The sequence below is a fragment of the Delphinus delphis genome, chromosome 11, assembly GCF_949987515.2.
Source record: "Delphinus delphis chromosome 11, mDelDel1.2, whole genome shotgun sequence".
NCBI classification, from domain to species: Eukaryota; Metazoa; Chordata; class Mammalia; order Artiodactyla; family Delphinidae; genus Delphinus; species Delphinus delphis.
The window spans coordinates 10,990,180-11,006,336 of NC_082693.1; the positions used below are offsets into that span (position 1 = coordinate 10,990,180).

Here is a 16,157-nt window from a genome sequence, read left to right on the forward strand (position 1 = left end):
CGTGCACACACATCTGCGCGAGTGGACCTTATTTCTTGGAACAGATGCATAACTAAAAAACTGTTTATAAATCAAAGTTTTGTGCATTGTAAAATGCCCCAAGGAGACTTGATAGTTAAAGCGGCCCCATGTTGAATTCTTTGGCGAAGTCAAGCATCCTTTGGTAAAGTGAGTAATCGTAAGCCCTGGCTCTGATTTTTGTGTCTGAATTTTTGCCTCTTTGATTTTCTTTGCGGGGTCGGGGAGGGTGAACACTAGCTTTGGTTCTTGACATTGTCAACATGTGTGTGTACTCTCGTGCTTCTCGGACATTTCACTTGTTACTAATGCCCACCGGGATGGGGAGTAGTCATGGCTTTCGGATGACCCTTTGGCACAGGCAGGAAGTCCCTGACTATTCCGCATTGTGGAGGCATCCAAGTGTCCACCCCAGAAGGCACACCCCAAACGAGAAGGTAGGTCTACACCTGGAAATACCTCAGTGCAGGGGTGGCTCATAGCCTGGACGTGAATTCAACGGAAGCACGAGGGGAGCTTTGACAAAATACTGACACACCATCCCCAGAGATTCTTACTAAACTGGGGTGAGGTGCGGTGGTTATTGTAACAGGCAGCCAAGGTAGAGAACCACTATTCTGAAACATACAAGGGTTCAAGTCCCGCTCTGGACTTAGTGAATCAGAACATTAGAATATGAGGTCTATGCATCTTTGTCTTTTAAGTGCCCCGTAGGTAATTCTTATGTGTAGCTGGGGTTAAGAATCTTTCCTCTTTGACGCATAATTCCAGGATAGAGCTCACATGGTGGATGGGAGAAGACGCAGAGAAGGCATAATATTTCCTAATCCTGGTGCTCTCAGGAAGTTTTAGAAGAGATATCTATAAGGACCCCTTGGTCCCCTTCAGAAATCTAGTAAACTTTTCGTGAAGTCTCATAAATGCCTCAAACACATGGGTAGCCCTCACATCTCTGGACCTTCCTAGTCAGGAAGATGGACCACCCCCAAGAGTAGCTGTGGGTGAGAACTGTTATCTCCCAGCCATTTTATTTCAAATACCCAACTCCTCTACCTCCTGGCAGCGAGATGTAAGCCGGGGACACATGCTTTGGGGATCTTGTAGCTCAGAGGTTATCCTTGGGCTGTGGAGAGCTGTTTCAGCCACAACTACCCTGCATGTACCCTGGGGTAACCTGTGTTTTCTTACTCTTGATACATGTGTCTAATCTGCCTTGTTAGCACATCTGATCGGACAGACTGCTCGTAGCCTAAGGTTAGCAAAAGAGTTTCCTCTGACATGTTTATGTTACACATTTCTGCTGCCAGCTTTGATCTCACTTGCTTAGGGGTGGAACTGGGCTTGGGGTCAGGCTTGAGGCAGGGAGGGGACATACAGATTCAAACTAACATCTAAATTGGGGTCTTTGTGTGTGTTTGCTTCTTGTTGTTTATTTGCTTTAATAATGGGAAATGATCAGAAACTTTTGGAATCTACACGAGTTTTTGTTAAGGGGTCCAGTCACATAGTCTAGAAGATAGGTAATAACAGAAGAAAGATAAAAGTTTTCACATTCTTGCTCTACTAAGTTTGGGCTACTTAATAGAATGGCTACATGTGCATAAAACTTAAAAGACTAGAAGTATATATACCAATATATTAACAGACATTATTTCTTGCTGATAAACTTACGGGTGATTATTTTTAGTTTTATCTAATGCATTTGCAAATCTTTCATAAATTCCACAATAAACTTTAAAAGTCAGGATAAAGCTCCACTCTTTTCAAGTGAACAGATGAGTAGAATGTTACAAGTGTATCCGTCACTATTTTTTTTTTTTTTGGTGGTACGCGGGCCTCTCACTGTCGTGGCCTCTCCCGTTGCGGAGCACAGGCTCCGGACGCGCAGGCTCAGCGGCCATGGCTCATGGGCCCAGCCGCTCTGCGGCATGTGGGGTCTTCCCGGACCGGGGCACGAACCCGCGTCCCCTGCATCGGCAGGTGGACTCTCAACCACTGCGCCACCAGGGCAGCCCTCCGTCACTAGTTTTAAGGTATATTACTTTGCTGTGAATTAGTCTTCTACTTACTTCTCAAGTTAAAGAACAATGGTAATCCCAATTGTCACTGTACATTTAGCAATTAATATTTTCTGAACACCAAGGTAAAATGAAAAACCATAGCACTGATTAGAAGCCCTTAATTGGGGTCTTTCTAACGAGTCACCAAGGTGGTGACCTTGAAGACTGAGGGTTAGGGCGGAGGCAGGCAGCAGATGAGGGGCACAGAGATTCCGAGCTGAGAGCTAGAGAAAGGCAGAAAGGCAATGGTTACAGCTGGCCTTACCTCTGCCATCGGCGAGGCACCTGTTGTAACCCACAGGGCTAAAGTACTCGAAGACGAAGACGGCCACGGCGGAGACGATGAGTAACATCACGAACATCATGACCCACACGTCGGCGCTGAAGGGCTCTGGGGAAGCAAAACATCGGCGCTCAGGGTTAACGCAGAGAACAAACAGGTCCCGATTGACTCGCGCATTCATTCACTCGCGCGACTCCTATCTTTGCGGAAGCAAGCCAAAGGTGTGTGCGTCCCTTCAGAAAGCCAGGGCCTGGCTTAGGGAGGAAGGAGTAAGAAGCTGTGTCTGAGTGTCTCCACTCCCCTGATGGGCGTGTCGGGGCTTGTTTTCGTTCAAACATATGAGAAGGACGGCCTCTTGCCCATCCTTTCTGAGACCGTACAGATAGTTTCTGCCATGCCTGGACCAATATCTGGGTCTTTTGGAAAACAGTGGAACTAGAATAAGTACTAGACATGGATAAGTGAGTCGTGTTGGACTGGCTCTTGGTTTGCACGCCTATCTATATGCCACACCCCACAGCTGGACCTGGAAAAGTTTTCACCAATGCTTCCAAGCCTTGAGGCCAAGTTCATTCTCAACAAACTTGGTTACTCTTTGTGGCTTGAATTGGTTCAGTAATAATTAGGCACAATGAATAACTCCCTTGCCCCCTTGCTTCACTTCTCTTAAACTTTCCAGCCTGGATTTGCTTTTTCAACCTGGTTTGACGTGGTATATTTTATTAGACATCATTAGTGTAGGAGAATATGTCAATGTTAAAAAAAAAATCCATCCACATTAAATATCAGTGTCTACAACACTGGGAATTTAGCAAATGACAAGGGGACGTGATAATCAACAAAACAACCTCAATCTAGTCCCTATTTCCAGGTGACAAGGTTGATGGGACAAGAACAGGCAAGAGAGTAAGAATGTTCTACATATGCTTTCTTTAACTTTTTAAAATCATTTTTGCTGGCTCTCTTCCAGTTGATCTAAATCTCTCTGGCTCAGACATGTCTAGAAATTGAATACTGAATTCCAGGAGCCCTCTCTCTGGAGGCCTGTAAAAAGAGACAATCGCTCTTCAGTCCCATAATACAAAGCTTCCTCAATTGTGCCTCAAAATAGCCTGGCCTTTTTAGCTGTCACATCACACTGTAAATTCAGAACTAAGTGAATTTACATGCTGTTTCCTCCACCTTCCAAATCATTAATAAAGATGAAACTGAAAAGGGAGGGAAATGGGCTGAAAATTAGAAAATATTGCCTTATTTTGAAACCTACTTTACTTCTGAACTCCCAAGGGAATTATAAAAGCCTGGTCACTTCATTAATTTAATATGGCACGCACCGACTGTGAAATGCAAAACCTTGCGGTGGCAGCCAGAGATGCAAAGGTGGAAGGTACAACTCAAAGCCTCTGTACGGTGGAATAGAGACCCTCTCCTCCTTGGGTCTGATTGATTGAAATCCTACTCTGATCCCAGTCTGTCCAAGATTAGGAAATAACTGAGTAAATGCACTGTCTCTATGCTTCCCTTCCCCCCATTAAGCCCAGAGCAACTTTCGGTACACAAAATACAAAAAAATATTTGTGTTGGTCTATATAGTTTAGGAAGTACTTTCACCACCTAGTTTCTACTATCCTTTAATGGCCCTTTCATTATGGATGGTTACATCTGTTTTACAGAGCAGTAAACTAAGACTTAAGAGGTCCCAGCCCTTTGTAAGTTCATACTCGGGAGGTGGCAGGGCCAGGTTATGGACAGAGGGCCTCTGAAGGCAAGTCTGTGCTCTTCCATTTTATATCACATCTTAGTCTCGGCCCCCTGCACTGTTTCCTGATTTTAGGAGTCGAGCTCTGAAATGCCCCCATGTGTACTAAAACACAGGCTGCAAGGGCAGCCACATCTGGGCTTTAATCCTGGATCTGCTCCTTCCTAGCTGAGAGACGGTTGGAAAATTGCATAACCTAGGGTTCAGTTTCCTAAGCCATAAACTGGGTATTATGGTAGTGTCAATGAAGTAATATAATCAAAGTTTGTACAACGATGCCTGGGCCTTCACATAGTAAGTGTTCAATAAAAAAAAAGTGTTGGTATCCTTTAGAGAGACTGTGACTGGTCCAAGGGCTTTCAGTTTGTTTATGACCAAACCAGCTTCCTATCTCCTAGCCCAGTGGCCTGTTTTCAAGGTGACATTTTATTTTCCAATCCCTTTGCTCTCACAGCCCCTGCCAAAAATATGGGGTTATGAGCTCACAAAAGACCTCATCTAATTGAAATCTTGGCCTCATCTCACCCAGTCTTATATCATACGGAAGGCTTTGACACATAAGTAATGCTGGAGAGCGAGGAACAGGTTCTATGGGGAAGGATGGGGTCGGTGGGAGGGAGAATCGGAGCAGCTTTACCTGGCAAAGCCTCCAAAAATTCACGTGAAAACAGAAAAACCTTTTTTTCTTTTTTGGTAGCACTGAGCTCCGCTCTTGAAGCTAATTTGAAACAAACAGGTATTTGAATGATATCCAGAATTAGACATCATTAAAGCAGGAAGCAGCTTCAGAGATCAGCTAGTCGAAATGCCTTCTTCTGTGGATGACGAGACTGGATCTCAGGATGGAGCAAGTTTGTTCAAGGTCAAATGCAGGCGTGAGACTCAAGCAGGACCCCTGGTTACCGGTCCTGTACTGTTTTCTTACCGGGTACCATGCCTTCCTATTTTTGAGGGTATTCTTCAGTTTTCATGCTGGAGAACGATCAATTCTGAGGTTCCCCAAAGTGAAATCCCTGGCTGAGGGAAGCTCCTGAAAAATCAGCTCCTGCACCTGTTCCTCCTTCCCTCTACCTGTCCCTGGGTCCATGTCCTTCACGCCTGCAAGCCCATCACTCACCTAAGAAGGCAGAAGGTGAGACGGTCCCATTGCTGCGTGACACCATGACACTGATGCCAGTCTCTATGAAGGGCACGGAGAAGTCGACCACCTCCGATCGCTCCTCGTTGATGGTCAGCGACCCCACTGCCATGTAGGCCCTCTTCATGACCACCTGGGGAGAAAGACGCAAGGCTCCAGTTAGGGCATCCAGGAAGGCAAGGGGCCACCATGCAGAAAATATTTGGGGCTCTACAGTGCTTTCCTTTGTAGAGTGGGAACAGTACATTTCATTTATAGCCTTCCTTCGGTATCTTCCCTCGGTATTGGTTCCTGGACCCGCCGTGGACACCAACACCTGAGGACGCTTAAGTCCCAAAGTCAGCCCTTCTTATCCGCGGATTCCACCAACTGGAGACTGTAGACACAGTTCAGGATCCACGGTTGGCTGAATCCACAGATGCAAAACCCACAGGTAAGGAGGGCCGACCATATATTCACTGAGAAAAATCTGCTCACAAGTGGACCACAGAGTTCAAACCCATGTTGTTCAAGAGTCAGCTGTACTATTTTACATTTTCTAAAATTTATAAAATGAGCGTTTTAAAAATATTTAAATGAAACACGGACATGGCCCTTAATTCCTGACACGTACCTCTCCAATCATACCATTCCAGGTTCCATTGATTTTCTTCCCATGCTTGCCATTGGTCACCAGATAAAGATCATAGGTGAACTTCACAGATTTAGAAATTTTCTTAAGGATGTCAATACAGAAGCCCTTGCAGCATTTTTTGATGTAACCTGGCTCCTCGTCTGTTTTATTTCTAACCAGGTAAAGAAACAAAAAACAAAAACGAGGCTTTTATACAAGAGGCAAAATATTACCCTTGCCAACCACAAAGCAGGCCCTCCTTCACAGCTCAGCACAAGTTATGTCAGGCCCGGGTGAGGACATAAATCAGACCACAGAACTGCCATAATCTCATTACCTCATCATACTGGACCATGTTTTCTCATACTTTTAAATGCTCCTTGGAAGTATAACATATATCAGGAAAGTGCACATATCCTAAGGGTTCAGCTGGGTGAATTTTCATACACTGAACCCACCCATTTAACCAGAACCCGAATTCAGATACAGAAGCGTTACCAGCACCTTGGAGGCCTCTTGTTCTCCCTTGCAGGCCCTTCCCACCCTCACCAAAAAGAACCATTATCCTGACTTCTATCAGCATAGATTAATATTATCTATTTCCAAAAATGGTTCTAAAGACATGCTGGCCTCAGAAAACATCTTTCAACACCAATGTAAACTTAAATCTTCACGAACTTGAGGTCCCGGTCACTGAGACCTCGCGAGGCCCCAGAAACGATAACATGGTTAGCAGTAATTCTCCCGGGTCATGATCCGGACAGAACCAGATGCCAGACCACAGGGCTGCCAGAAAGTCCACTGCTCAACTGTAACGAAATTCAGACATGGTGTCCAATTCGTTCTGTGCCTCGGATCCTAGCCGGGCGCTGACAGCTAGGGCAAATCTGACTTTCCCAGGCCACGTACTCAGAGATGATGCGCTTCTGACAGGGCACCGTGTTCCTCATGCAAGTTCCGCTCAGGGGGTCCACGCTTTCCACAATGACGAACGGGGCCTCCTCCAGCGTTACGATGCTCAGATGGTCATCTTCCTGCTCTTCCGTCTCAGGACACATTCGGGGCCACACGTAGTACTTCATCTGCAGAGACTTGTCTTTCCACTTGCCCACCTGCACAGGGATAAACAAGGACTCAGAAACCACTGGTGGAGACAGAGCTGCTTCTCCTGGCCTCCCCCGGGAAGCTGTTAAACGCAGTCCAAAGATGCAGGCATTGTCCGTAATAGAGACGAATCCTCCTCAGACCATATGCTCAGGATGAGACTTACTGTGTCCAGATCTAAGAAAGGTAGGCTCTTCATCTACCCACCCACTTACCAAACATGTGCCCGGCACTCTGCTAAACCTCGTGGCTTAAAGAAGCATCTTTCTGCCCTTTGTCAAGTTCACACTGAGTGAAGGAGTCAGAAATGTAAGCAAATGTTTACAGCACCGTGTGATAAGTGCTAAAACTGAAGCCTGTCCCAGTGCAGGGAGAAGGCCAGAGCCTCCTGCCTTGAGTGCCTATTGGTGTTTTCTCCTCAGCTCTAACAGAGAGCAGGACGGTGAGAGCAGCAAATAGCTTTGGGAAGGTCAACAGAGTGACTGGAGCAAGTGAGCCGGAAGGATGTGCTTTGGCTTGTGCCAGAGGTCTAGTGGGAAGCCACAGGGAGGACTGGGTGGATCTGAATTGGAATAAAATGGTAAGTCAGGATGAAAGAATACAGCACAGCTTGGCTGGGGAAGGGAGTGTGGTCGAGGGGGTGATGGACGTCACAGGTCAGCGTGGATACGCACCTGCTGGGCTGGGTGGGCGCCCCGGGGGGGGATCAGATAGGTCTCTCTGTGAGCTGCTACACGTGGCCACATGGGCCGTGTGCCTCCAGTTCACGGACTCCAGTGTGAAAGGCGGGTGCCCCTGGCATCATGCATTTGGTGGCCCTGCTGCCAATCATCGGGAGAAATGTGTGGGTTCCATTGTTTTTTAAAAGAGCCCTTCGTTCCTGTTTTTATAATAGAATCTGCTCGCCTTGTTGGTAGGTTCTTGCTCTCGCTCTGCCATTGAGTTTATTGAAGAAAGAGGGAGCGCCTTTTAACTTTCTATAACCAAACATCTTCAGTTATCACCAGGAATTATAGATGGCAAGTCCCTGCATGTTCTCTCCTCTATGCAGCAAAACAAATTAGTAGCACAGGTGAGGCACCAGGACTACGAAACGACTTAATTTATGAACTACGAAAACCAACAAGGAGCAACAAATGGGCAGTATGTCATGAATCTTCAAGCAAGTGGCTTCGATTTCCGTATTCATACAAAACCGAAGTTCACTCCTTTGCTACTGCTTTCGTCTACACCTAAGTCTACCTAGTGCCTCCCCTGGTGTGGTTTATACCTCCCCCCAACCTGTCTGGTAGGTGTTGCCTACTTTCATGCCCAAATTAGGCCTGTACAGCCACCGCCTCTGTTCTCACGTGTCACTATAACACGGGCAGTGGCTCGGTGGCCTGGGCTCTTTGGTTTGGCATTAACCCTGATGCTAGTTTTCTTCCAAGCGTGTAGCCATATGTGACTTCTGTGTTCGGAATTATGCACTGAAGCAAACATCTGCTTCCCTTTACATGTATAGTCTCTTCCGTACTGTTGGTTCTGATTTTGGTACAAGTCTATTTTTCTTCATATTACTAAGACTACTCATTTCTAAAACAAAAATGTCCAAATAGCTTCCCAGCCGTGTGGAGAGCTTAATGTCTTCTGCCTGTGATTTGGGGGAGGTAGGGCTTGGGGAAGGGAAGACCCAGCCGTGGGAGCCCATGACATTGGGTCACATCCATCTCCAAGCGGCCCTAGTTTTTTCTGCATGTTCCCTTATGTGAAAAGGATTGGGAAGCCCTAAGGTACCTATTTTTATTTCTTTCACTGCTATCATGTTCCCCCAGTGTCTCTCTGAGTGTTTTTCTTTAATCCAAATGTATGCTCTTCCATCTTTACTGCTACTAGCTTAGTCCAGTCGTCCAGCAGCCCATCTTGGGATTACTGCAGGCAACTGCAAACTTCACATAAGGCTTCCCCTAGAGTCCACCGTGGACACTGCTGCCAGACGGCTCTTCTGAAAACATCATTTCATCATATAATTTCTATTCAAAAATGTCAACAACTTCCCACCACCCTCAGGACTGTGTCCAAACTTCTCACCTAGATGGTCAAGATTGGTGCACTGAGCCTCATCTACCCTGATACAGTTAACTTCACTATTTTGAAACATGCAGCCTTTATTAAAGTCGGAAAAGGAAGGTGTCGGTTTTGGAAGTTAACATAGGTTAATCAGGAACAGGTTTCAACAAGCTGGCTGTATTTTCTTTTCTGATAGTCTCACTGTATCTGTGAAACAAAAATGCTGCACACATAGCATGTAGGCAAAGTTTTTTCATGAAACTTGTGAACAAGAGGGGATATAATATAGATCCTTGTATACTTGATGGATTTGAAAGGAGTCTACAATCCATATCCAAAAAAAAAAAAAAAAGATTGTTTAACGAATTAATGCCAACACAGAAAAAGGTCTCTAGTGTCATGTCGGGGACGCTGTTTTTAGAAGTGGCCTGTGTAGTGCTTCAGAAAACAAAACAGAAGTCATGCTCACCAAACTGCAGGTAACCCAAACTAGAAAGGATAGAAGATACACTGCAGTGCAGAATCAAGGCTGGAAGCCGTATGAATTCACTGGAATAATGGACTGAACGAAATGGAATAAAATTCAACAGTATTTATACTTAACGTCTAGCACTTAGATTTTTTAAAAGCAACTGCACAATACTGAAAAGGAGATATTTCAAGGAACAGCAGTCTACACAAGCGATTGCAATGACAAATGGTATATTTACAAACTTACGGCGTCCAGCTCACCGAGGGAGGGGAGGGTATGCATGATCCCACCCTGCTCTGTGCTCATCGTACCACAGCTGGAAAGCTTGGTTCTGATCCTATAATCCTATGATCAACTGATTTTTATTTACTATCTCATCCTCATTTCCCCAGCAATAATCTGTTCGTGAGGTCTCCTCCAGCACTCTTTCTTAACTTCCTGTCAAGATAGCTGGATCACATCCTTGCTTCACTTCGACGTAATGCAACCAACATCAACTGCACATGAGCTCTGTGCCAGGCGCTGGGCCGTGTGCTAGAGAAAACAATACCAGGCAACATTTACTAAGGGCTTAGTGTGTGCTGAGCACCAAACACATCCAGGAATCTCATGCATCGTCAGAGTGAGCGTGTGAGATGAAGGCTGCTGTTTAACGTCTCACTTTGCAGGTGTGAACAGAGGGGTCTGATGACTTGCTCATGGTCTCAAGGTAAGCGAGCACAGTGTCTCAGATCTGAAGCTGACCAGTCTGGCTCCAGAGCTTGGGCTCCCACCCACCATCCTGCATTGCCTCTCGGATAATAATGAAGGAGTAAGACACGGTCCCTGTCCTCCAAGGACAGTCCCCTGGGGAAAGACACTGTCTATTGACAGTAATATCAAGTCAGGCTTTGGTAATTACCCTAATAAAAGGTCTAAAACATTACTTGGATTCAGAGTAGAAGTGACTGTTTCTGAAACGGTCAGGGAAAAGTTTGACTGGGACCCTTTTTTAAGCTGGGCCTTGAAATGGAAGTGATAGCTCAGTAGGTGAAGAGAGGTTTATCTGCTGAGGCAAGAGCAAAGTTGCAGAGTCCTGCAGCTGCCCCATGGAAAGACCAAGCATGGTCCTTCATGTGTGGAGAGAACTGGTCTAGCTTAGTTCTCTTCCTTAGAGACCTGCTCCCCGCTCCAGCCAGAAGAACTCTGTTACTCTTGACCAGCTAGATTGTATAAATCTGTTCCCAACTCCTTGTTCAATGCATTCAGGTTGGTAGTTTGAAACTGGTCGTGGGCACCATGAAATCAGGGCTGCCCCTGCCCACCCCTGCCCTCAGCAGTTAAACACTTACCAGCTCATCACTGCCCAGAATAACCAAATCATTCATTATTTCATGCTCTTTACTACCTTATTTAGTGACTTTTTAGATGTTTTGTCTCCTAAACGAAATTCTTTTTTTTATTCATTTTTTATCCTTTTAATATATGTGGGATAGTTTTTTGTTGTTGTTGTTGTTTTTGTTTTTGCCTCACCCCAAGGCATGTGGGATCTTAGTTCCCCGCCCAGGGATCGAACCCACACCCCCTGCATTGGGACCACAGAATCTTAACCCCTGGACCGCCAGGGGAGTCCTTCCTAAACTAACTTCTGAATGTGTCTCTAAGTATTTCTGTGACTGCAGACAAATATCTATAATTCTCTGAGCCTCAGTTTCCACATCTGTAAAATAGGGAGTGATTGCTAGGTGTCTTCTACATAATTTCATGGTCTTTAGGACACAGGCTCCCTACTACATTTCCATCTGATGAGAGCCCAGTAACAAGGTGTTCTTAGTGGTTATTTCCTAAAGGGAGGGAAGTATCTGATCTGATTCTACAAAAGATTAGCTTGTCTTAAAGTCTTGATTCTTTTTTTCTTTGTTTCTTCAAGGATGATTACAGTGAGAAAGAAAGTTAACAAATGCCTTCAGGACTGAAAGGAGAAACAGGTTCGCAAAAAAACCAACACAACTTTGCTATGAATATCAGATTTGCAATGCCACTACACAGTGCTTATGTTAAAGAATGTGTTTGGTTCCCACAAATTAATTACTTCAACTTCTTGTGAAGCAAGACAGTTAGAAATAAGTAAACAACTAAAATTAAATAAAATAGGGGCTATTTATGTGGAAGAACAAGGTATATTTCAAGCAATTCTTCTTTCAAGGGGAAAAAAGTATGGTGAAAGTATTAAATATGGGAAAGTTTGTAAAAGTAAATAGAGAAAGAGAAGCCTGAGATTCCGAAAGGAAAAATCTTGAATTCTTTTCTAGGGTGTCTGAACTGGCGTTAGTGTATCATATTGGATATGCAGAGTGGGAGGAAATGAGGTTAACAGGAAATATTTCAGAAAAAATTCAGTGAGAAAAACTGAATGAAAAATTAAAAAAAAAAAAATTTATAGTCGAGCATAAAACATGTTCAGGAGAAAGAAAAAAGCCTTAAGAAAAAATGAAGAAAATGTCTGTAAAGCACTCTGAATTCCTCAGAGGAAAGCACTAAACAAACATCTCCAGAAGCACATTTAACAACAACATCTGTCTGTAAAAAATGCAGTTCCCTGCCACACTAAGATTTCAGAAGATCTCTTGAGACCTGAAATCATCTTTCTCAAGAAAAAAAAAAAAATCTCTGATTAGTTTTCTCAGGAAAACATGGAGTCATTTTGAGGGTTTCTGGTTGCTTCTCTCAGTACACGCTGAACACCTGTTCAGCTGGGGATTTCTCCTCAGAAGGAAGTCTACCTCACAAACCTACAGCGTGTTACTCCGTAAGCTTTCCCTTAGGAAAATTCTAGAACCAATCTGTGGTGATGGGAGACGTCAAAGTCTTCCTTCTGCTAACAGATTTCCTCCACCGCTGGCAGTGAAGCTGGCACCCAACAGCACGCTGGGACACACAGGGGCGGCACTCCTTCTGGAAGCCCCCGAATCTGTCCCCTTGGTGAGCGCGTCCTTGGGGAGAAGGAGAGGAGTCCAGGCAGGGCATGGCTACTGTGAAGGCCACCGTAGTCCTTGCCCAGAGAGCAGAGGGCATCGCTCTCCCCGGGCAGCCTCTCTCATCTGCAGGCAAAGTCATTTCTCAAGATGCTGGCATGAAAGCCCTTAAGTGAGCCTCTTTAGGCGTCAAGGGTTATTTTCCCCAAGTCAAAGCATTGTTGTTTCTTGCCGGAGATGACATCTGGCTCTAACGCTAAACACTTGCTGCTTATTTGACGCCTTCGTCTGACTGTTAGAATGCAAAACTGAAAGTAATTTCCCTGAGCAAGCAGAAGGGACCAGCAGTCTCTGCCAGGCAGCCCGGATCTGCACCCCATCCTGTCCCAAAGTGCTGTCAAGCAGGCCGCTGTCATGTGTGGGGCAGGCCCCGGGGCAGGCCTGAGACTCCTGATAGAACAGAAATCAAGGAGAGCAGGGCACTCCTCTTTCTCCTCCCCCAAAGCTACACATCTTAGCTCTGAGGATTTTCAAAGGTTAAGTGTGTGATAACACTTCATTTTGTTCAACCTTTCTTTTTCTGCATCCATCCCTCCCCTCCATTCCTCATAAGCAAGTAAACATTCTGGTGTATGACCATCCATTCTCTATATTCATACAAAATACATCTGTGAGTATGTATGTATGAGTGTGTTTTTCCAAAGTCGGATGTGTATGTGTGAGTATGTATGTATGACACCAGGTCATAGTATGCATGTCTCCGCAAACGTGCTTTTCCCACTTCATTAGACATCATGGGCTTCCTTCCAACTCAATAGATGGCAGACTTGAGTCCTTTTAATAGCTGCATAGTATTTCCTACTAATGAATGCATCCTAATTTATTCAGTCATATCCCTACTGATAAACATTTGGGATGTTCCCCCCAAATTTAACAAAAACACATCCTACTGAATACATATCTTGGTATTTCCAAAGCATCAATTACCAATAATAAAAAAGTAGAATGAAAGGATATTTGTGTTTTCAAATGTGCTAGGTGTTGCCAAACTACGTTACCAAATGTTTAGAGTGATTGAAATTCCCACCAGCAGAGCACGAGAATGCGCCCTGCTCACGTTCTCACCAGCACTAGGTTGTTACCCCTATTAAGCGTTCGCCAATCTGAAGAATAAAAACTGGTGTCTAATTGCTCTAATTTTCATCTCCTTGACTCGCAGTAAACCGGAGCACCCTTGCACGGCTGTTAGCCATTTTGATTTCTTTCTTTTACCCTCCAGTCACACACTTCACCCATTTTCTGTTGAGCTGTCGGTCTTTCCTATCTACTTGTAGGGAGTTCCTGGTATAGTATGATAGTAACCCTTTATCTGTCAGATGTGCTTGAAATATTTTTCTACTCTAAGATTTGTCTTCTGACTGTTTTTGGTATTTTTTAATGCACAAGATTTTACTTTTACTCCTTTCTGTCGAAGTAAAACATGTCTCTTTTTATACAGAACGCTTGATTACCCACCCTTACTTTAAAGAAAAGATCTATCCCACTCTCATAGCATTCCTTATTTTAATGTTTGGCAGTGTTATTTACAATACTAATTTAAACGTAGAGCTACGAATAAACACTAGAAAAACTAAGGTTATACAATGAAATGTGTGTGTTATAAACCTTGACAATGGAAAATGAAATAGCATGTACTAAGAGTTAGGGAATGGGAAGAAGTATAAAAGTACTAAATTTGTTTTAAGTGTGTCTCTAGAGTATAGCATGCGGTTGGCTTTTGCTTTGTAAACCAACCTGAAAGTCTTTTTGTCTTAATACCTAAATTTTGCTCATTTACGTTAATTGATGTGGTGTATTTGGCTTTGTCTCTGTAATATTTTGGTCTTTACTATTTTTTATTTATTTATTTTTAAGGATAGTTGATTTACAATATCGTGTCCATTTTCAAGTGTACAGCTAAGTAAAACTCAGTTGGTTTTTCTTAGATTATATTCCATTACAGGTTATTGCAAGATGTTGAATATAATTCTCTGTGCTCTACAGTAAATCCTTGTTGCTTCTCTATTTTATGTAGAGTAGTCTGTATCTGTTAATCCCATACCCCTTATTTGTCCCTTCTTCCCTCCCTCTCCCCTTTGGTAACCATAAGTTTATCTTCTATGTCTTCTCGCAGTGTTCTGTGTTCTTGCTTTTTGCACGGAGCTTTGTCTATACTATGTGGGGTCGACGTGCAGCATCGTTTTCTGGGCTGCACAGTCTTCTCTCCATCAGCCCCTCCCACGTTTCTCAAATGCTCTGCATCCTTCGTAGCCCTCCTCAGGCCTCAGCAACACCATGATGCTGTGCTTGTCCACGCCCAGCCAGAGAACAAGCTCTGTTTGATCTTCCGTAATCATTTTGTGGGTCAACTGCTCCCTTGGGCTATTACATTAAAATCTCTGTCTCTGTCTGTGAATGTGTCTTCAAGCACTCGAGGGCAGAGACTATATTATTTACCTCTTTCTGTCCCTGTACTGGCTTGAAACAAGTGTGTTCTCAGTAAATTATTGACTGATGTGTCACTGGGGGACAAATACTTCATACCCTCAGAAAGCCTCCAGTGCTAGATATCGGTCCAGTGCTCTTCCACGGAAAGGCTGTAGCAGGTAAGGGCTGCCTCACATACTGCCTCTCTCAATTCTGCCTCTAGATTACAGAGTGCCCTGGGCGGACTCAGTTCCATGTGGATGGCTGTACGTACGACGGCACATCTGCTGTGCTCCTTCCCCTAATCGCGTGCACACTCGGTGATGTCTAGATTTGGAAAGTTAGTGTTTTGAAAAATGTGTTAGAAAATAATTTCCATATTCAAATTTGATCCCTGCTGCCTTGACCCTTTACTGCCTTGACACGTACTAAGCTGGGGACTGGGGCACACACGCCGAAGGGAGACCCTTGCAGCCACTCTTGCCTGGCACCTGAGTGGGTCTCCCAGTGGCACTGGGTGTCCGTTGTCATCTCAGGCCTCATCTGCTATCCCTGGCTGAGCCCTGCCCCTCTGAGAGAGCCCGGGACTCCCTGGGGGTTGTGCAGACCCACTGCTGCCACTGCCCATCGCCCCCTGTGTGTGTGGTCCCTGTTCTTCACGGTTCCTCCCTCCATCTCTCCTGCTCTGGAGAGTGAAGGAATGGAGAAGTGGCGAGCTGGGGTAGAATCTGGGGCCGGGAATGGAAGGTGCTGATTCCCTCGGCACCAGAGAACAGCTGTGGTCATCTCAGATAACACCACGAGCAGAGATGCGATAATATTAGAGTAACTGTGTGTATCCTGAGTCAGGCCAGACACTTCACACAGAGTGATGGCATTCCGTTGTCACTAGCTCCCAAATAGGTGGGTACTGCGATGCCCACAGTAGAGGCAGAGAAACTGAGGCTCGCTGAGGGTCCAGGACGTCATCCCTGATCTGTTTGACTCTGGAAGCCCGTGTTTCCTGCACTGTGCCATGTGGCCAAGAGAATATTTCTGGCCTCTTGACTCCTTCCCTGCCGTGATCTGAGAGAAAAGCATCTGCTTCAGCTCCACAGCCCCCTCCAGTCACCTAAGCCTCCCAGAAGCTGGGACTCATGGCTGTGTCTGAAGACTTTACAGCAAGTGTCAACTGGAGTCCGTGGGGGGCGGGGGGCACAGGCAGGATGGTAGCAGTAGGAGGCAGGGCACAGACAAGCTGT

The 16,157-nt window shown here is 45.1% G+C and overlaps 1 protein-coding gene across 1 annotated transcript in view; it reads right to left on the bottom strand.

Moving 5' to 3' along the window:
* GRIN2B (glutamate ionotropic receptor NMDA type subunit 2B) overlaps positions 1-16,157 on the bottom strand; it is a 409,891-nt gene that overhangs the window by 40,579 nt on the left and 353,155 nt on the right. Inside the window, exons 5-8 of the mRNA XM_060026118.1 lie at positions 6,781-6,983; positions 5,872-6,043; positions 5,238-5,391; positions 2,344-2,469 (exon numbers count right to left, since the gene is read on the bottom strand). Coding sequence (XP_059882101.1) covers positions 2,344-2,469; positions 5,238-5,391; positions 5,872-6,043; positions 6,781-6,983 — 655 coding nt within the window. The remainder of the gene's footprint in view (positions 1-2,343; positions 2,470-5,237; positions 5,392-5,871; positions 6,044-6,780; positions 6,984-16,157) is intronic.